The sequence below is a fragment of the Oncorhynchus masou genome, chromosome 15 (genome assembly GCF_036934945.1).
Source record: "Oncorhynchus masou masou isolate Uvic2021 chromosome 15, UVic_Omas_1.1, whole genome shotgun sequence".
Classification (NCBI taxonomy): domain Eukaryota; kingdom Metazoa; phylum Chordata; class Actinopteri; order Salmoniformes; family Salmonidae; genus Oncorhynchus; species Oncorhynchus masou.
Window position 1 is genome coordinate 54,879,562 of NC_088226.1, and position 22,023 is coordinate 54,901,584.

The 22,023-nt window shown below is 45.8% G+C and overlaps 1 protein-coding gene across 1 annotated transcript; it reads left to right on the plus strand.

The window, feature by feature from the left end:
• Positions 1-3,301: 3,301 nt before the first annotated feature.
• On the plus strand, positions 3,302-21,657 carry LOC135556473 (uncharacterized protein C1orf21 homolog). The gene is made up of 6 exons (XM_064989707.1): positions 3,302-3,418; positions 10,542-10,671; positions 14,924-15,009; positions 17,683-17,753; positions 19,727-19,787; positions 20,064-21,657. Exons 2-6 carry the CDS (start codon positions 10,581-10,583, stop codon positions 20,109-20,111), a joined length of 357 nt encoding a protein of 118 aa, XP_064845779.1. The 5' UTR covers positions 3,302-3,418; positions 10,542-10,580; the 3' UTR covers positions 20,112-21,657.
• Positions 21,658-22,023: the final 366 nt, after the last annotated feature.

The following is a 22,023-nucleotide window of genomic DNA, read 5'->3' on the forward strand; positions in this document are numbered from 1 at the left end:
TCTGGCAATTTTTTAGGCCTTCCTCTGACACCGCCTGATATAGGGATCATGGATGGCAGGAAGCTTGGCCCCAGTCATGTATTGGGCTGTCCGCACCACCCTTTGTAGCTCTTTGCGGTCAAGATGCCCTTGATGATGCAGCTGTAAAACTTTTTGAGGATCTGCGGGCCCATGCCAAATCTTTTCAGCCTCCTGAAGGGAAAGGGCGCAGCCGTGCCCTCAACTGTGCAGGTGTGTTGGACCATGTTAAGTCCTTAGTGTTGTGGACGCCAAGGAACTTAAAGCTCTCAACCCAATCCACAACAGCCCTGTTAATTGTAGATGGGGGTGTGCTTCCCCCTCTTTCTCCTGTAGTCCACTATCAGCTCCTTGGTCTTACTGACGTTAAGGGAGAGGTTGTTGTCCTGGTACCACACTGCTAAGTCAAACCATCTCACCGTCACGTCGTCAGCAAACTTAATGATGATGTTGGAGTCATGCGGCCATGCGGAGTCATGCGGCCATGCAGTCGTGGGTGAATAGGGAGCACAGTAGTGGACTAAAGCACACACATCTGAGGGGCCCCTGTGTTGAGGGTCAACATGGCTGAGGTGTTGTTGCCTAGCCTCAACACCTGGGGCCGACCCGTCAGCAAGTCCAGGACCCAGTTGTAGAGGGAGGGGTTCAGTCCCAGAGTCCCTAGCTTGGACAGGACTATGATGTTGAATGCTGAGCTGTAGTCTATGAACAGCATTTTCAGTTATTTTCCCTCTTGTCCAGGTGGGATAGGGCAGTGTGAAGTGCAATTGAGATTGCGTCATCTGTGGATCTGTAGGGGAGGTTTGCAAATTGCAGTGGGTCTAGGGTAGGGTGTCTGGGATTATGGTGTTGATGTGTGTCATGACCAGCCTTTCAATGCACTTCATAATTACAGATGAATTACAGATGATCTTTGGAACAGGGACAATGGTGGTCAGCTTGAAACATGTTGGGATTACAGACTGGGACAAGGAGCGATTGAAAATGTCCGTGAAGACACCTGCCAGCTGGTCTGCTCATGCTTAGGGAGACATATATCAGTGGTTTCGATATCTACAGTTGAAGTCGGAAGTTTACATACACCTTAGCCAAATACATTTAAACTCACTTTGTCACAATTGCTGACATTTAATCCTAGTAAAAATTCCCTGTTTTAGGTCAGTTAGGATCACCACTTTATTTTAAGAATGTGAAATGTCAGAATAGTAGGAGAGAGTGATTTATTTCAGCTTTTATTTCTTTCATTACATTCCCAGTGGGTCAGAAGTTTACATACACTCATTTAGTATTTTGTAGCATTGCCTTTAAATAGTTTAACTTGGTCAAACGTTTCGGGTAGCCTTCCACAAGCTTCCCACAATACGTTGGGTGAATTTTGTCCCATTCCTCCTGACAGAGCTGGTGTAACTGAGTCAGGTTTGTAGGCCTCCTCGCGCACACTTTTTCAGTTCTGCCCACAAAGAGCTTTGTCAGAGCTGTCAGAGCTTTGTGATGGCCATTCCGTATATCTTGATTTTGTTGTCCTTAAGCCATTTTGCCACAACTTTGAAAGTATGCTTGGGGTCATAGTCCATTTGGAAGTTCCATTTGCGACCAAGCTTTAACTTCCAGACTGATGTCTTGAGATGTTGCTTCAATATATCCACATAATTATCCAGCCTCATGATGCCATCTATTTTGTGAAGTGCACCAGTCCCTCCTGCAGCAAAGCAGCACCACAACATGATGCTGCCAGCCCTGTGCTTCACGGTTGGGATGGTGTTCTTCGACTTGCAAGCCTCCCCCTTTTTCCTCCAAACATAACAATGGTCATTATGGCCAAACAGTCCTATTTTTGTTTCATCAGACCAGACATTTCTCCAAAAAGTACGATATTTGTCCCCATGTGTAGTTGCAAACCGTAGTCTGGCTTTTTTTATGGTGGGTTTGGAGCAGTGGCTTCTTCCTTGCTGAGCGGCCTTTCAAGTTATGTCGATATAGGACTTGTTTTACCGTGGCTATAGATACTTTTGTACCAGTTTCCTCCAGCATCTTCACAAGGTCCTTTGCTGTTGTTCTCGGATTGATTTGCACTTTTCGCACCAATGTACATTTATCTCTAAAAGACAGCATGCGTCTCCTTCCTGAGCAGTATGATGGCGGCGTGGTCCCATGGTGTTTATACTTGCGAACTATTGTTTGGAAGGATGAACGTGGTACCTCCAGACGTTTGGAAATTGCTCCCAAGGATGAATCAGACTTGTGAACGTCTCCAATTTTATTTTTGAGGTATTTTCTTTTGATTTTCCCATGATGTCAAGCAAAGAGGCACTGAGTTTGAAGGTAGGCCTTGGAATACATCCACAGGTACACCTCTAATTGACTCAGGCTAATTGACATTTATCAGAAGCTTCGAAAGCCATTACATAATTTTCTGAAATGTTCCAAGCTGTTTAAATGCACAGTCAACTTAGTGTATGTAAACTTCTGACCCACTGGAATTGTGATACTGTGAATTATAAGTGAAATAATCTGTAAACAATTGTTGGAAAAATTACTTGTATCATGCACAAAGTAGATGTCCTAAACAACATGCCAAAACTATAGTTTGTTAACAAGAAATTTGTGGAGTGGTTGAAAAATGAGTTTTAATGACTCCAACCTAAGTGTATGTAAACTTCTGACTTCAACTGTATGTTTTTAATATTATACAATATTTATGAATAATTTCTGAGGCTCAATCTGCATGGATCATGCTGTGTAATCCTATTATCACATTTAATAGAATGTTTCTGTCGTTCTGCCAGTGAGGGGGATAACATTTCTTAGGGCTGCCACTATATTGAAATGGGGCCCCTATGGGTCTATTGATTTTATACTGTGCTAGAGTCAAGGGCTTACATTTTCTCAGAGCTTCCACTTGTCTCTCCAGAGAACAACTACTGAGCTTGTATGGTTGAACTATAATTCTCCATCCATGATCTTGGTCAATTTTGAGAAACAAATGTCATGCATTTTTGAGCACTTTTAATTTGGACACAGTACTACATAAAACATTTACATGTCAATCTGTCATTTCCTAGAAAAGTAGCCCCTCTCACATATGCCACTGATTTCCTGTTGTAAAAGTAATGTTTTTTTTGTTGCCACGAATAAATATTATCTTGAGTTCCAAAAAATATCTGCTTTATTTTAATTGCCAACAAGTAACCCGGATATTTACATTACAGTAAAGTCCTCAGCAAGATGGCTGCATTACTGCGCGAAATAGTGGCATCCTGGTAAAACGACGCAAACCAGAGTTTACGTTCAGTGTGGTGGTCATACGGTTCCCAGCCACTCCACAGCGTCAGCTCCCGCCCGACTGTCCGCGTGAACCTCGGCGAATCTAAAGTGGACCGAGCGGAACCGGTTCAGTAAAGTAAGTATCTAGCTACGTTAAAAAATACTCGCTATTAGTTTCAACAGGTTATTAGCTGCGTATAATTGACATATTCTGTATTTCTGTCGTAGTCTTATCTTTTGTTGTTGTTTCCTGAGTCGGGCTGTGATTGCCCGGCGCTTTCCTTCCTGTGTCTTGGGTTCGGCTCTCGGACATGTCTGTGTTTACTACATGAGTCAGGAGTGGACTCAAGGAGAAAATAGTGGAAATGGAGTAGGAGCCGTGTTTTGGTTATCTTTAAGCATACTGTTCGATCTCAATGCGTTTACCAAAATGTCATGTTTTTAATCCTCGAGGCGCTGCCCCCCTTGCCCCGTCGCTTTCTCTTTCTCTCCTCCCTCTCGTTTGTTAGGCCGTTTGTTTCTGGACTAAAAGCAACAAAACATGAGAGAACACCTGGGCTGGCATAAAGACAGACACGTTTGTGTAGAAACTATTCTACTATGTGTATCTGTGTGTACACACGTAGAGCCGCTACTCTCCCTTTCCCTGCGGGAAACAATGCGCCCAGTGTCTCTCTGCAGCGCAGCTGGACACAGCTGTGTGTTCAGAATAGCAGCAACTATGCCCCGACAGGCTAGACCTCGGTCGCCCGCTCTGCTGTCACTTGGTTCGTTCTTAATTCACACACATTAACACACATGACTTGAATCGAGATCTTACGGTTCCTCTGAGAGACTGAAAGTTGACTCAATAGGGTGGATTGGGGGTTATTGTTCATGTCCACTTCTGTCTGTGGCTACATGGCAGTGGCTAGCATATCTCGTCCTCGAGACAGCGACAGCTCAATATTATCTGGCCACAGATTTGCTTGTATTGGGCAACGTAGGATACCTTTCAGTGTTTACGTTACATCAACATCTCCGTAAGAATAGAGTCTTCTGTTTAACATTAACATAACAGTAGTCTGTGCACCTGTTATACTGATTTGCTGGTCAATGGCCAGATTCAATCCCCTGCTGCTAGTCCACTGCAATAGCTGGATCAATACACATGCATAAATATGGGTGTAATTGCTTAGCCACTATATCTGGCTAGTTGAACTCTTATACATTGGGTAAAATACTCCTTGAACTCTTGTGGTTGGATGATCAGCCTGCCCTCTTCCCTCCTCCTCTATTCTACATTTCTGTCTGGCTATATCTGTCTGCCTGCCTCTCACCCCGTCTCTATCCTCCATAAATGCGATGTTTATTATTTGCAGCTCGCTTATGGCTTTAGATCCGGCGGTGAATTAAGACAGAGCACAGCTCGCTCTGAAGTTAGCGTCTTCCAGGCACCATGTGAAAGCGAGATCAATCTATTATTAGCCGTCCAGTCCTTGCTCATCTGCCCATCTCTCTGCCTCTCAATCTCTCCATTTGTGCTCTCTCACTCCATGTTCTCACTGTCTCTGGACCTCAGGTTGTGATTTTGGCCTGTATTTGGCAGAGGGAGAGTGCAACCCTAATTAAGATTGATATGATGCAATGTCAATGTGACATCACTCTGAGGAGGAGGCAGGGTTTCCATAGTTACTGGGAGGCCTGTGTGTGTGTGTGATGGTGGGGGGACTGTGTTATTATTGGGGTTGTGTTTGTGTCCTGACTGCGTGTGTGTTAGTACCTTTGCACATGCTGAGTGTGGTGGTCTGTCCCTGCACATTGGCATTGCTGAGTGGCATTAGGTGTCAGGTGCAGTGTATAAAGCACAAGGCCAGCACAACCTGATCCCTCTAGGTACTGACTCGCAAAGCTCACACATTGCAGGCTGCGTGATTCACATTGCTGTGTGTGTTTCTCTCCCCAAATCTGAGTCAGTGTGTACATAGTGGTACATATGGACAGACCAGGGTATGTTACTTTGTTTTGGACAGAGGGACTTGGCACATATTGCTTGCTGCTGAAGCAGGAGACCAGCAGTGCAGAGAGTGGTGCTAGAGAGGCGTTGCATTGGGTGCCCAGAACAGCAGATGGGTGTTGCTCTGTTGAAGGCCAGATAACCTGGACCACACTCAAAGATATGGATCTCAGAGTACAACCAGATAAGAGAACACAGAACACAGCATTGTACAGTGAGAGGTGGAAAAAGTCTGTACTCGTTTGCAGTGCAAGGCAGTGAAAAGATCTTCTTGCCGAATGAATTATGACCTGGAATTTGCTCGTTTTCACTCATGTTCCAACTCTGTTCCATTATTCAGGGTTTCTACTCTGCAAATTAGGTCCAATACAATACAAACCAACCCTGGTCAGTCACACACAGGAAAGTGCTTCACCAATTATCCTACAGCAGAGACGCAATTAGATCCCGATTTTTAAAATATATTTGGTGCAGTGGTAATGATTGCTAATGAATATTCATGGTAATTCTGTATTTGTCCGCTAAGCAGAGAGAGAGAGATGGGGGAACAACAGGCGTGGTTGACCTGAGCTCTGCTGTTTGTTGAGCTGGGAGGGCATGTCTGAGAGGGAGCAGGGAGTAGGTCTAGAGAAGGTGATAACATGGTGAATGAGTAAAGAAAGACACAGAGATACTACTGTACCAGGACACTGATACAGTCTGACACACAGGCCAGGCCACTGTGATACGGCAATGAATAGGGTCAGGAGTGTTACCCCGACCATGTGACATGAGGAGGGGAAAACCCTGGGTCCCTACTATAAAACTCCTGGCCATAATCCTAAACACTGCCCTGTGTGAACATCTGTAGAATAGTTGAGGCTGAAGCAACTACCAATGCTGTATGGTTTTCTCTGTCATTGTGGTTCTCCTAGTTTTCCCTTTTATGAACCTCTGTCTTAGGAAAATGTCCAAAGTCGTATTTCGTATGGCTCCCTGGGGCTGTGGCTGAACACTAGGTTAAATTAATCTAAACTTTAAAGGGATACTTGGGGATTTTGGCAATGAGGCCCTTTATCTACTTCCCCAGAGTCCGTTGAAATCATGGATACCATTTTTATGTCGCTAGAGACAATTATGAAGGAAGTTAGAGGTAGTTTTGTGAGCCAATGCTAACTAGAGTTAGCGCAATGACTGGAAGTCTATGGGTATCTGCTAACAATGGTATCCACTAGTTCATCTGACTCTGGGGAAGTAGATAAAGGGCATCATTGCCAAAATTCCGAAGTATCCATTTAACTCAACATTCGGGTTCAATTACTCTTCTGATTAATTAAAGTAACAGTAGCCTTCTGAGCTCTACTCATTGACACTTCCCTCTATGGCTCTTTCCTTCTTTCTCTCATTCCTTCTCTCTCCCCCTCTGTCTTGCCCTAAGCCACAGAGGAGAGACCGAACAGGAAATCTAGTGAGCCATGCAGACATCTAATTTCCAACTCAGTTGGCTTAATTGGCCTGACAAAAAAACATAGTTCTGTCCTGGTGCCAACGTGTACGTAACAACATGTCTTGAATCTTCTCTCTCGTCTCACTCCCTCCCTGCCTGTCTGTATCTGCCTCACTCTGACTATCTCTATGCCTCAGTGTCTCTCTCTATCTGCCCATCTCATTGTCACATGACAAGTTCTCCCAAACAGAGGAGCTGTTATTTGTACATCCTCCTCCTTCCCCCCAGCCACTTGTGCCCACTACAACAGAGGGAGAGTGGAAAGAGGTACTCACAGCAGAACACAAGAGAGTGGAGACATGCACAAGGAACAGTAACACCACACTCAGAACAGGTCTTCCTTGTCGGAGTGTACAAGGCTCCAAGCGCACGCGTGTGTGTGAGTGTTGGCACGGCTTGCCGGCTTGTCAGGCTGATGTAGTGTTTAAACTGGGACAAGGAAGAGAGAAGAGGTACAGGGGTTGCTGCTGGCTAGTGTAAATATTACGGTGCTTTGGCTGAGTGTCCTGTTATGTCAGAGAGAGACACAATGCAGGGTCTATCAGTCTCAGCCCTTGTCCAATTGCTGGCTCTATTCCTGTCACTATCATGGCTGACGATGGGTCTCAGAGACCTGGCCTTTGATCCCGACTTCCCTGAAAGGCTCGGCGAGCCCTTCCTCATTCTTCTTTCTCCTTCACTCCCTTCTTCTCTCATTCCCTTTCCAGGATAGGCGGGCCCACAGCCAGTTTTTCAGGCTCTGCGGTGGCTCAGATAGCTTCTGGCACAGCAGTGTGTTTGAGAAGGTTCACACTACTGAGCCTGTGTGTGTCTTAGAACGTAGTGGACACACTACGGAGCTTGTTTACGCATGTGTTTACGCAAGCACACTTGTGCATGTACACATATCCCCTCAGTGTTATCTGAGTTCAACTACTCAGACCTGCAGGTAGTGTGTGTTTGTGTGTGTGTGTGTGTGTGTGTGTGTGTGTGGTGTGTGTGTGGTAAAATGCTGAAATGTGGCTTGCAGCATTTTGCTGATCCTTGAGTAAATAAGTATCTATGATGTAAGCAATCTAATAGTCTTTTCTTAGTGTACAGTAGCTGTAGACTTTTGGTATAATGTAGGGATAAGCCTAACGGCAGAATATTTAGAGTGGGTTTGCAACTTGCATGTTTGTTTGTTAGTTAGGCATATCTCTGCCCATGCACCTTGGCATAGATTCTACAAGTGTCTGGAACTCTATTGGTGGGATGCAACACCATTCTTCCATGAGAAATACCATCATTTGGTGTATTGTTGATGGAAAATGCTGTCTCAGGCACCACTCCAGTGTTAAGTGTTCAATTGGTTTGAGATCTGGTGACTGAGACACACACCCTTTAAACCCCCTATGCTCCTTTGAGACCACTCTTTCAAAGTCCCTGAGATCTCTTCCAGCCATGCTAGCCAAAATACTTTTTATACATGACCCTAAGCATGATGGGATGTTCATTGTTTAAATAAGTCAGGAACCACACCTTTGTGGAAGCACCTGCTTTCAATATACTTAGTATCCCTCAATTACTCAAGTGTTTTTCCTTTATTTTGGCAGTTACCTGTATCTGTGTATTGATATCATCGTGTGTGTGAGTGAGTGCTGGATCCGGCTGGTGTCAGGGTCTTAACTGGTAGCGTAAGCTTGTCCCATTGACACACTTCCACATCTGTTCCTAGCTGACAGGCCTGCATTGTACACATGCCATCTGTGCTAACTCAACGCTCTCTGCTTTAACACACAGCCCAAACACCATTAACACTGACCAGGCTAGGATTCTACACAGAAGACGGAGAGATTCCTAACTAGACATCCATTCATGCAACTGGACTTTTCAGAATGATCCCGTATGATTCAGTCAGAAGGAGAGCTAGAAGTTCACTCACTCACTCAAGGATCAGCACGGCTGCAAGCCACTTTTCAGCATTTTACCCCTCACACACACACCGTCTGCACTCTCAGAGATGTGTCCAGACAGACTCCATGGTCTGAGCCATAATTGAGTTGCTCCAGCTCTGACACAAACAGACAGTCCACAGTGCCTAAGCAGCCTGGGCTGCAGGGGAAGGCCTCACCGTCAGGCCACAGATAACTCTGTCAGACACCGACCCATCCTCTGTAGTCAGGCAGGGTCGGGCTGTTCTGGCCTGATCTGTCTGAGCTCCTGCCAATGAGATAGCCGTGTGTCTGTGTGCAAGCGCGCATAGCCAGCCCCCAGAAGAATCCCTAGACACTCGCTGTACCTTTAAGAAAGACCCGTGTAAGCTCACATCAGGAGATTCATGTTATTTAGCCAAGAAAGCTGTGAAAGACACACATCAAAACTACACACACAAATTTCACAAACCGCTTATACACACATGCAAACAGAACAGACACCACAGTGCACACACGCTCCCACTCAAAATTCAGTCTACACACAGACACACACTCCTCTCTGCACACCTGTTGCTTTGTGCAGTGGAAAGCCAGCTCATAGGGAGGCTGGCTCTGAAGTGGACACTGACCTCCTGTCAACTTCAAACGAGGGGAAGAAAATAGAGGAGGGAGGAGGAGTGTCGGCAGCCTGTTGATGCTCTGGAACATTTCTCTCTACTCATCTATTCTCTGCCCTCTCATTGTTCGCTCTCTATTTTACTCTACCTCTCCTTCAACCTGTTTCTTTCTATTTCTTCCTCTCTCTGTCTCAGCGACAGGGCTCAGGGCCTCTTATTGGACTGCCAGTGGCTTGGTCTGAGGTGTCGGTGGTGCCTGATGCTGCCTTGTTCTGAGGTGTGGGTGGTGCCTGATGCTGCCTTGTTCTGAGGTGTCGGTGGTGTCTGATGCTGCCTTGTTCTGAGGTGTTGGTGGTGCCTGATGCTGCCTTGTTCTGAGGTATAGGTGGTGCCTGATGCTGTCTTGTTCTGAGGTGTTGGTGGTGTCTGATGCTGCCTTGTTCTGAGGTGTTGGTGGTGCCTGATCTGCCTTGTTCTGAGGTGTGGGTGGTGCCTGATGATGCCTTGTTCTGAGGTGTGGGTGGTGTCTGATACTGCCTTGTTCTGAGGTGTGGGTGGTGTCTGATACTGCCTTGTTCTGAGGTGTGGGTGGTGTCTGATACTGCCTTGTTCTGAGGTGTGGGTGGTGTCTGATACTGCCTTGTTCTGAGGTGTGGGTGGTGTCTGATACTGCCTTGTTCTGAGGTGTGGGTGGTGTCTGATACTGCCTTGTTCTGAGGTGTGGGTGGTGTCTGATACTGCCTTGTTCTGAGGTGTGGGTGGTGTCTGATACTGCCTTGTTCTGAGGTGTCGGTCGTGTCTGATGCTGCCTTGTTCTGAGGTGTCGGTCGTGTCTGATGATGCATTGTTCTGAGGTGTGGGTGGTGTCTGATGCTGCCTTGTTCTGAGGTGTGGGTGGTGTCTGATACTGCCTTGTTCTGAGGTGTGGGTGGTGTCTGATACTGCCTTGCTGTGTCTGTTATAATCTATTGCGTGTGTAACACTGACAGTCTGCCTGTGACAGTGTTTTCCTTTGTGCCTGTGACAACAATACTGTGTGTGACTGACAGTCTGTGCTTGTGACAGTGTATTGCCTGTGACACTGTGTGCGTGACTGACACTCCTGCTCCACAGTGACAGGCTCAGAGGCTGCGATATTGTTGGTTTGTCCCAGTCGTCACTAAAATATAATGCCTGTGTTAACCAATATAGTTATCTCTCAATAGCTGCTATGGACTTTAACCATATCTCTCTCTCGCCTCACCTCCCTCTCTTTTTATCTCCAGGTGAGAGTGCCATGAGGAGAGGAGCCAGAGAGTGAGGCGATGGGCTGCACCTCGGCTAAGCAGGTGTCGGCCGTGCCCAGTGATGAGGAAGGCCGGGGCAAGGCCTACAGCAACGGAGACCTCTTCTCCGGTCAGTACACACTATACACACCTATATTCTCCCTCTATTCTAACCCTGGCTACTTTCAACTGTAAAACATCCTTCCCACCTGAAGGCTATTATTTGGAAATATAGTGACATGCTATATGATATCCTTCCTGTCTACTCCACACACACTGGCCCGCTGGCTATGTTACCTGTTATACCTCTCCTCTAGTCTCACTCTATTCCCAGTCTCTAGTCTGCAAGTATATTATAATTAGCTATACATTTTATTAGCCAATGCCAAGTTTCCAAACTGGGCTGCAGAGATTTTAGGGAATATTTGTATCATGTTTCCCAATCTATTCCTCCTACCCTGTGTGAATACTACTTAGTGCAGTAGCCTCTAGGATAGCTGAGTGGTTTTGGTGTTGTGTGTCCTCTTAGTACTTCATGTTTTAGAGCTTGGACATAGAGAGAGGGTTGAGAAAGTGTATCTAGTTAACAGCATCAATTATAGCTGCATGCTGGACAGGCTGGGAGAGAGAGAGGATGAGGGATTAGCGACAGATTTAAGAATTAGGAGCAGCACGCTGGAATAACCACACAGGAAATGGCAGATGACGAGCCACAGGAGGCCTCGTTCTGTTCTCCCTCTGGTGCCTCTCACTCTTCCTCCCTCTCTCTCTCTTTTTCTTTATCCCTCTCTCACTGGCTGTCAGACCCATGAGTCTGGCCTTATTTGTGCCCCTCCCACTCTCTCTCTCGTTTTGTCTGTCCCTCTGTCTGTCTTGCCTTCTGACCTTCTCTGACCCCTCCCTGGAGGGGGAGAGGGAATGTCCCTTGAGAGAGGAGGATGACGTGGGTTAAAGATTCAAGTTTACCCCCTCCTTTTTTCATCTCCTCCTCCCTTTCCCTTCCAAGGCCTCACTTTCTTGCCTTCCTTTCTCTTTCTCCGTATTAGACCATCTCTCCTTCCTTTCCACATCCTTCCCAGCCACTTCGCCATCTCTCTCCCTTTCACTCCCCATCCCTTTTTCCCTCCCTCTCATCACAGCATTTGGTCACGGCCTTGTCCCCCCCCCCTCCATCACTCTTACTCAGTGTGTTATGTGAATGGTTGGTGACAGCTCATCTGCTAGACTGCAGCCTGCCTCCCACTAGAAGATGGTGGTAGACGTTAAATGGGTCTGTGCTCTCTCTGCAGCACAAGTGGGCAGGGCATGGAGGGTGCTGGATAGATGATTCTATCAACTGTCTGTTTGATGTTGATGTTCACAGAGAGGGAGGAAGAGAACTGTTGACCTGGATACTGTCTGTGGATTACAACCGACTGCATAACCACAGCACGTTGATTCTCTCCGCCGCTCGTTTCTTTTTCTCTCCCACGTCCTTCTGCTCGTCATCCCTTCTTCCCAGTTCAGCTCATTAGGCTCCTATTGATAGAACAGGACGCTTAGTGTGTCTGATAAAATGAGCAACACTCATATCAATCACAGTGATCTGATCCAACAGATTGTGTGCCAGTCAAAATGTGTCATTGTTTGAGCGCCTGGTGCGTGTGTGTGTGTCGCAGTTAGGAGTGTTGAGGTGACGGCAGTCTCCTGCTTATGCTCCTTTGCTCCCTCGCACAATAACAGGAAAGGCTGAGCTCCCTTACCCAAACACCAGGGGAGAAGACAGAAAATAGCAACACTTTCTGATTGCAGCCTGTTTGAAGTTGGTTTATAATCAGAGTAGTAGCGTGTGTGTCTGCTACAACGGAGTGTGTTACCTTGTTTGTTGTAGCACGTCAGTTGTTGTCTTGTTGCAGTTTTGCGATTTGATTTGTAGTTGGCCAGACTGTTGTGAGTGGGTGTATTGCTTGTATTGTAGTGTAAATATAGTCGCTACTTCCAACGGAAGTATGAGGCCTCACTACACTATGTATTTCAGAACTTATCTAACTGATTTTAGATGAAATGTGAATAAAAAACTTTCTTTAGACTTGAGCTGTAATGTAATATGAGACTAATCTTTCCTGCTATGAAATTAAATGAAGCCCCTTTACTTTCTGAACTCCTACGAAAATAGTGGCATAGTCCCAGTGAGTCGGTGGACTAGGCCGGGCAGGCTGAGGGCAGGGCAGTAATAATGACTTTTGGGCTGACATTAGTATATTGTTATTTCACCAACACAGGCAGGGCGGGGCAGCGGCAATGTAAATGTCATATCTGCTGAGGCCTTTGGAGAGAGTCAGGGCTGGAAGGGAGCCAGGCAGGAGGCTCTGACTGCAGGAAGGGTAGAATGACACAGACTGCCCTGGCCACTCCACTCAGCCTGACTGTGCATGTAGTGCACTCAAATGGACACACTCATGCTCAAATTGACTCAGACACACACTACTTTCAACTGACAGAGCGCGAGGATTTTCACAGAGATATCCTGAAGGTCGACACAGGGTCCTGGCTCCTAATGATAAAGATGTCCACATCAGAGAGACCTTTTTCCTGTCTCTAAAATGTCCTTTGCCCCAAAATCATCATGATGAAGCAAGCAGCCATGTCGCCACAGTGGAAATTAGTATCTCTTTTTCACCCCATCATCTGTCAGTCAGTGCCAATGGAGACACACTCACTGATGCACATCCTCTCCAATATGGCCTACTGTATCCTGGTCCCAGATCTGTATGTGCTTCTGCCAACTGACTGTCATTATTATTGTCATGCCATACAAGCACATACCTGTACAGATCTGGGACCAGGCTATGACAGATCGATCCATTGTATAGATCCTTTTTTGTATCCATGAAATATTGTCATTTTTCTTTTTCCTTTTATAGGCTCATCTTCAGTGTGTTTACGTGCCTTTGATGTCTGCTCAGTGTTAGTTGTTTTTCTCCTCCGTTACCTGTCTCTGTTACTAAGCCACAGTGACTGATAGCTGGCTTAATTCTGTGTGTGTGTGTGTGTGTGTGTGTGTGTGCCGGCCGGCGTGTGCAGGCGTGTGCAGCCAGGCTGCTTTGCTCTGACATGTTTGCATTCCCCAGGCAGGCAGCAGTAGAGAACACCCCTCTCTCTCTATCTCTCCTCCCCCTCTCGGTGCCAGGCCTTGCAAACTATCACAGATTACAAAGGGAAACCCAGCTGCGATCTGCCCAGTGACGCGAGCCTACCAGAAGGCTAAATGCCTTCTATGCTCGCCTCGAGGCAAGCAACACTGAACCATACATGAGAGCACCAGCTGTTCCGGACGACTGTGTGATCACGCTCTCCGTAACCGATGTGAGTAAGACCTTTAAACAGGTTAACATTGTGGTAGGCCTGATCACCGACAACGATGAGACTGCCTATTGGGAGGAGGTCAGAGACCTGGCAGTTGTGATGCCAGGACAACAGCCTCTCCCTCAATGTTAGCAAGACAAAGGAGCTGGTTGTGGAGTACAGGAAACGGAGGGCTGAGCACACCCCCATTGACGGTGCTGAAGTGGAGTGGGTCGAGTGCTTCAAGTTCCTCGGTGTTCACATCAATAAGGATTTATTATGGTCCAAACACACGAACACAGTCGTGAAGAAGGCACGACAACAACTCTTCACCCTCAGGAGGCTAAAATGTTTTGCTATGGGATCTCAGATCCTCGAAAGTTTCAACAGCTGCTCTATTGAGAGCATCCTGACTGGCTGCATCACCGCTTGGTATGGCAACTGCTTGGCATGCGACTGCAAGGCGCTACAGAAGGTAGGGCGTACGACCCAGTACATCAATGGGGCCGAGCTCTCTGCCATCCAGGACCTCTATACCAGGCGGTGTCAGAAAGGCCCTAACAATTGTCAGACTCCAGCCACCCAGGTCATAGACTGTTCTCTCTGCTACCACACGGCAAGTGGTACCGATGCACCAACTCTGGAACCAACAGGACCCTGTTAAGCTTCTACCCCCAAGACTACTAAATAGTTAGTCCGGTTAGTCCATTGACCCTTTTTGCACTAACTTTTTTTGGGTGCAAAAAAGGAGGAAGAGAGTGAGTACGACAGTGAGAGTCTGATATGAGTCATCAGTCTGATATGAGTATTTGAGAGAGAGTGTGAAATACACCGAATGGAGCAGATAAGACAGTGGCCGTTTTATTAGCGGTGTGTGTCAGTATTGGTGGGTGAGTGCTGCTTTGTCAGAAAAACCTAGGCAGCTACTCAGAAAATAAAGATGCCTGTTATGTCCACTGTTGGGTGGGGTTCTCTCTGTGTGTGTCTTTTCAGTGCCACTGATATGCAGGAGTAGTTCTTTATTTGTCTAACTGTACTGTTTTTCTCTCTCCGTACAGACGAGTACAAGATGAAAGGAGTGGAGGAGGTGAAGTACATGCGTGGAGAGGAGGACCGGGTGAATGCACGTAACCAGGAGAACCTGGTGAGAGAGGAGACACACACACACACACACACACACACACACACACACGTACAGTGGGGCAAAAAAGTATTTAGTCAGCCACCAATTGTGCAAGTTCTCCCACTTAAAAAGATGAGAGGCCTGTAATTTTCATCATAGGTACACTTCAACTATGACAGACAAAATTAGAAAAATATCCAGAATATCACATTGTAGGATTTTTAATGAATTTATTTGCAAATTATGGTGGAAAATAAGTATTTGGTCACCTACAAACAAGCAAGATTTCTGGCTCCCACAGACATGTAACTTCTTCTTTAAGAGGCTCCCCTGTCCTCCACTTGTTACCTGTATTAATGGCACCTGTTTGAACTTGTTATCAGTATAAAAGACACCTGTCCACAACCTCAAACAGTCACACTCCAAACTCCACTATGGCCAAGACCAAAGAGCTGTCAAAGGACACCAGAAACAAAATTGTAGACCTGCACCAGGCTGGGAAGACTGAATCTGCAATTGGTAAGCAGCTTGGTTTGAAGAAATCAACTGTGGGAGCAATTATTAGGAAATGGAAGACATACAAGACCACTGATAATCTCCCTCGATCTGGGGCTCCACGTGAGATCTCACCCCGTGGGGTCAAAATGATCACAAGAAGGGTGAGCAAAAATCCCAGAACCAGACCTAGTGAATGACCTGCAGAGAGCTGGGACCAAAGTAACAAAGCCTACCATCAGTAACACACTACGCTGCCAGGGACTCAAATCCTGCAGTGCCAGACATGTCCAGGCTCGTCTGAAGTTTGCTAGAGAGCATTTGGATGATCCAGAAGAAGATTGGGAGAATGTCATATGGTCAGATGAAACCATAATATAACTTTTTGGTAAAGACTCAACTCATCGTGTTTGGAGGACAAAGAATGCTGAGTTGCATCCAAAGAACACCATACCTACTGTGAAGCATGGGGGTGGAAACATCATGCTTTGGGGCTGTTTTTCTGCAAAGGGACCAGGACGACTGATCCGTGTAAAGGAAAGAATGAATGGGGCCATGTATCGTGAGATTTTGAGTGAAAACCTCCTTCCATCAGCAAGGGCATGAAACGTGGCTGGGTCTTTCAGCATGACAATGATCCCAAACACACCACCCGGGCAACGAAGGAGTGGCTTCGTAAGAAGCATTTCAAGGTCCTGGAGTGGCCTAGCCAGTCTCCAGATCTCAATCCCATAGAAAATCTTTGGAGGGAGTTGAAAGTCCATGTTGCCCAGCAACAGCCCCAAAACATCACTGCTCTAGAGGAGATCTGCATGGAGGAATGGGCCAAAATACCAGCAACAGTGTGTGGAAACCTTGTGAAGACTTATAGAAAACGTTTGACTTCTGTCATTGCCAACAAAGGGTATGTAACCAAGTATTGAGATAAACTTTTGTTATTTACCAAATACTTATTTTACACCATAATTTGCAAATTAATTCATTAAAAATCCTACAATGTGATTTTCTGGATTTTTTTTTTCTTGTTTTGTCTGTCATAGTTGAAGTGTACCTATGATGAAAATTACAGGCCTCTCTTATCTTTTTAAGTGGGAGAACTTGCGCAATTGGTGGCTGACTAAATACTTTTTTGCCCCACTATACGTCTCTCGGACTGTCCATCAACATGCAACAAACAGTTCTCTTTGACAGTCCATCAACACATACAAACAGACAGCTCAATGCACACCTCCACATAACCCCCCCCAAACACACACACAGATGCACACACTACACAAATGCAAACACACACACAGCCGTGGTGCCTCCCGAGCAGGTAGAGACAGCGTGTTGGCGTGAATGGAATGTAGAAGTTTCATAAGGTTGTTTTGACCCTTTCCTTCATGGTCCAATATCTATGATTTAGTCTTTCCTACAAATGCTGTAAAATAACCAGAAAAGTGCACACCCATTTGGATGAGGTAACAATTGAAGGAAAAGAAAGGAATCAAAACTCCAAAGAGAAAAGAAAGTCCTACCCTACTGTTGATTGTCATTGCATTCTCTTTATTCCACCATTGCTGTGACTGTGCTGCCGTCGTCATAGTGGCATTAGTTTCCTCATATGCCACAGTTGGCTTAAAACATGCAGCAGAACAAATAACCTCATTTTCAGACGTGACCTTTAAAACATTTTGACAGATTAACAAAAAGTACTCACAGGGAACCGTTTCTCACAGACGCACATTTAATCCTGCAGAGTCAAAGTGCGCACACACACACACACAGATTTATGTGTGATGCTACATATCCATGAAATGCCTTTAGTTAGCATGCATGTCTTGTTCCTCCAGAGCACAGCCAGCACCTCTAATGATCCAGCCCAGTGAGGTCTTTCCCCTGGTCAGGCCCCCTGGCCTACCAGTCTCCTAGCTTCCCTGCCAGCATGTACAGGGCCTAACTCTACATGACTCAGTCACAGGCAGCGTCTCTCTTCCCAGCTCCAAGGCACCAACAGCAGGGGTAGGCAGCCTCTCTATCCTCAGCCTTAGGGCCACAGCTGGGCCAGGCTATTCATCCTTAGGAACCACGCTGGCAGGGGGCAGGTAGCTATTCTCTCCCCAGCCTCTAACCTACTACATGAGTTCCCGAGGCTCTCTCTCTGTAGTCTCAGGGGGGGTAGGAACTGTGAGCTGATTATGTATGTGTGTGTGTTTTTAGGAGAAAAGCTCTGTACAGTACAGGGGCAAACAGCCGAAAGAAGGCTCTGGAGCCAACGCCAACAGGACAAAGTGAGTCATAATGTGTGTGTGTAATAACACTGTATGCGTGCTAGAGGTCGACCGATTATGATTTTTCAATGCCGATACCGATTATTGGGTGACCAAAAAAGCCGATGCCGATTAATCGGCCATTTTAACAAAAATATTTATTTATTTATTTGTAATAATGACAATTACAACAATACTGAATGAACACTTATTTTAACTTAATATAATACATCAATAAAATCAATTTAGCCTCAAGTAAATAATGAAACGTGTTCAATTTGGTTTAAATAATGCAAAAACAAAGTGTTGGAGAAGAAAGTAAAAGAGCAATATGTGCTATGTAAGAAAGCTAACGTTTCAGTTCCTTGCTCAGAACATGAGCAAGGATGAAAGCTGGTGGTTCCTTTTAACATGAGTCTTCAATATTCTCAGATAAGAAGTTTTAGGTTGTAGTTATTATAGGACTATTTCCCTCTATACCATTTGTATTTCATTAACCTTTGACTATTGGATGTTCTTATAGGCACTTTAGTATTGCCAGTGTAACAGTATAGCTTCCGTCCCTCTCCTCGCTCCTCCCTGGTCTCGAACCAGCAACACAACAACAACAGCCACCATCGAAGCAGAGTTACCCATGCAGAGCAAGGTGAACAACTACTAGAAGGCTCAGAGCGAGTGACTTTTGAAACTCTATTAGCGCGCGCTAACTAGCTAGCCATTTTACTTCGGTTACACCAGCCTCATCTCGGGAGTTGATAGGCTTGAAGTCATAAACAGCACAATGCTTGACGCACAACGAAGAGCTGCTGGCAAAACGCACAAAAGTGCTGTTCGAATGAATGTTTACGCTCCTGCTTCTGCCTACCACCGCTCAGTCAGATACTTAGATACTTGTATGCTTGTTTATTTATTTTTTATTTCACCTTTATTTAACCAGGTAAGCTAGTTGTGAACAAGTTCTCATTTGCAACTGCGACCTGGCCAAGATAAAGCATAGCAGTTCGACACATACAACAACACAGAGTTACACATGGAATGAATAAAACATAGTCAATAATACAGTATAAAAAAAGAAAAAAAGTCTATATACAGTGAGTGCAAATAAGGTCAAATAAGGGAGTTAAGGCAATAAATAGGCCATGTTGGCGAAGTAATTACAATATGGCAATTAAACACTGGAATGGTAGATGTGCAAAAGATGGATGTGCAAGTAGAGATACTGGGGTGCAAAAGGAGCAAAATAAATAAATACAGTATGGGAATGAGGTAGATAGATGGGCTGTATACAGATGGGCTATAAACAGGTGCAGTGATCTGTGAGCTGCTCTGACAGTTGGTTCTTAAAGCTAGTGAGGGAGATGGGAATCTTCAGCTTCAGTGATTTTTGCAGTTCGTTCCAGTCAGTGGCAGCAGAGAACTGGAAGGAAAGGCGACCAAAGGAGGAATTGACTTACTGACTTACAAAAATACTGAGTTCCAATTGTTGTGAAAACTTGAAATCGGCCCCAATTAATCGGGCCAGACCTCTAATGCGTGCACACGTTATCACCTAGTCATCGTGTTACTTAACAATCACTGCACTGCAGTGGTTTTATACAGCATGTATAAATTCTATCAGACAGTGTGATTTATTATCATTGTAGTGTCGCTGAGTGGTTAGTGTCTCTTGTTTCCAGACGTGTAATGGGGGTCTATTTCCTGTTTGGTGACATTGGGTGCTGTATCAGTATTTAGTTTCTTTGGATTATAGACTCCTGGGTGAACTCTCTATAAAATGATTATTCAAATTCCTCCACAACCACAAAGGCTCTCGCAGAGGCAGGGGTTTAGAAATGTGTGTGTTTGTGTCTCCTGTGTGGGGAGGTGTTATGGAAAATTCTTGTGGTGTGTTTGTTGCCTCCTGTTTCCTCCCCCTCTAACTTCCTTTTTCTTTCTCTCGCTCTTTCTCATTCTCACACTCTCGCTCGTTCTCACTCTCTCCCTTTCCTTTACAGCATCCACACGTCAGAGAGCCAGCAGGAGTTCTTCAGGATGCTGGATGAGAAGATTGAGAAGGTGGGGGGAAGGGGAGGGACTGGGCAGCAGGGCCTGAACATTTAAAGAGACAGTCTCCTGTGGGATTGGGGGCTGCTATAGGCTGGATCTGACTAGCAGGAAATACTTCAACTTGAGCTACATCCAGATTGGGCCTTTAAAAGACACTACATTATTCCTATCCACTTCACCCCTGTCTTATCTCTCGTCTCCATCTCTCCTACAGTGATGCTATCTGTCCTCCCTCTATCATCTCTCTTCTCTTGGTCTCATCTCTCATCTGTGGTGTGTCCACAGGGACAGGACTACTGTTCGGAGGAGGAAGAGGCGGAGGATGGGACATAGCACACAGGCCCCCGACTCAACCCCCTACAGAGAGCCTCCCAGAGTGTGTATGGGTGCATGTGAGAGAATCTGTGTGTGTTTGTGTATGTATGTTTGACTGCCTTGTGATTCTGTATGTGTTGGTGTGAGCTTGTATTTTGTGTGTGTGTGTGTGTGTGTGAGAGAGAGAGAGAGAGAGAGAGGATGCTATCCTCAAAGACTGTTGCCTCCCTCTTGGCCCTCATCACAGTGGGTCCCTTAGTGGATTGCTGGAGGGAGAGACGAAATGTGGACTCACTATAGCCAGGCCAGTGTTCCTGCTCCCCTGCAGGACTATGGAGAGATACTACCCCACCCCTCTACCCAAACTACCACCCAAGTGAACTGTACAGTGGTCCCTGGTCCAATTCTGTGTATACCACCACCTCATGACTCGTCGTCGGCATCACAGTCTCGGGAGACCATAGATTTCTTGTGCCTGGGTGTTAGGTCATAGCGCAGTGTCTGCTGTGGAGTCCAATCCGTCTGGGAGACACCCTCCTGGTTTCCACCCTCCATGGCTCTGGCTGTTGTGCTTCGCCTGCGAGGAGCAGAGATGTGGATGGAGATAGAGGGGGGGCACTTCTATAACCCCCACCAGCCCTCGTCACAGAACTGAGGCTTGCTGCTAGAGTGAGCCGAGTAGGAGGGAGGGAGGGAGTGGGAGGGAAAAGAGAACCCCTGATATTTTAATAAGAAAAAGAAGAGTGAGTGGGTTCTTTTGGAGCTCTGAACTTCTGCCCTTTGACGGACCTTTTTCTTTTTAAAATTCTGTTCATCCAGTTAAGTTTTTTATTTTATTTAATTAGAATTTTAATGTTTTTTTTTTTAAATATATATGCCTTCTATCATAATGCATCACCTCCTGCAGGCTACAGCTCTATAGGCCAGAGCTCCTGGGTCTCTACACAACCTGTCCTCTTAAATATACCCTCAACACTACTACACTAGACCCTGGCTTTGTGAGACGAAACACATACTGTACACACATCTCCATACACTCAACCTCATATTCATAGATGCACTCATATATTCACACACACACATAAGTACAGACCAAAGCAGCTGGACACAAACACACGGAGATGCCATTGTATTCCTGTCATTTTGTTAGCCCAGTGTTATGTAAGTGTGTTAGGCTGTGGTGTTGATGGGTTTGGGTGAATGTAGGAACCAGCAGCCGTGGGTTGTTTGGTTCCTGCTGCTGGACTTATTCATGTGCACCTGCAGTGTTCATTACTCTTTCCTCTGCATTGGTCGCTCACTCGCCGCTTCTCTTCAACTCAGTAGTATTGAAGCTTACTGGCAGAGTGGAGTCACCCTCTGTTGACACACACACACACACACACACACACACACACACACAGAGCCTTTCATGGACTGAAAAGTGGGTTGAAAGGAAAAGAGGTACGGTTGCCTGGGAGACACAGCCCTGATCATGCTTATGTCATCATCATTAATGGATCCTTTCTTTTTCATTTGATTTTTCAATACTTTTTGTTTTTCTATTAAAATTACAAACACGGGAGCTGTTCATCTTCTGTGTGTCTCTCTCTGTGTGACTCAGAGGTGGTGTGTTGTTAAGTTTCAATAAGGAAAGTCCTGTCATGCTTACATCACCGTTGGATTGAAAAGTCGTGATGATTTTCCTCTGGTAATGGTCCCAAAGCCATGTTGCAGTTTCTACAAACGGTGACGGACCACTTCAGGTCAAGACTGATGCTTTGCGCAGTCTGGTGGTAGAATATCAGAACTGCACCTGAGGCGTTATGAATTACAAACAGCCTGTTCCATGTGAGACAGATGGACATATATCCACTATGTTAAAGGACATACAGGAGAAAGTTTCACATTATGAAATGCATTCTCACAACTATTGAAAGCTAATATGTTA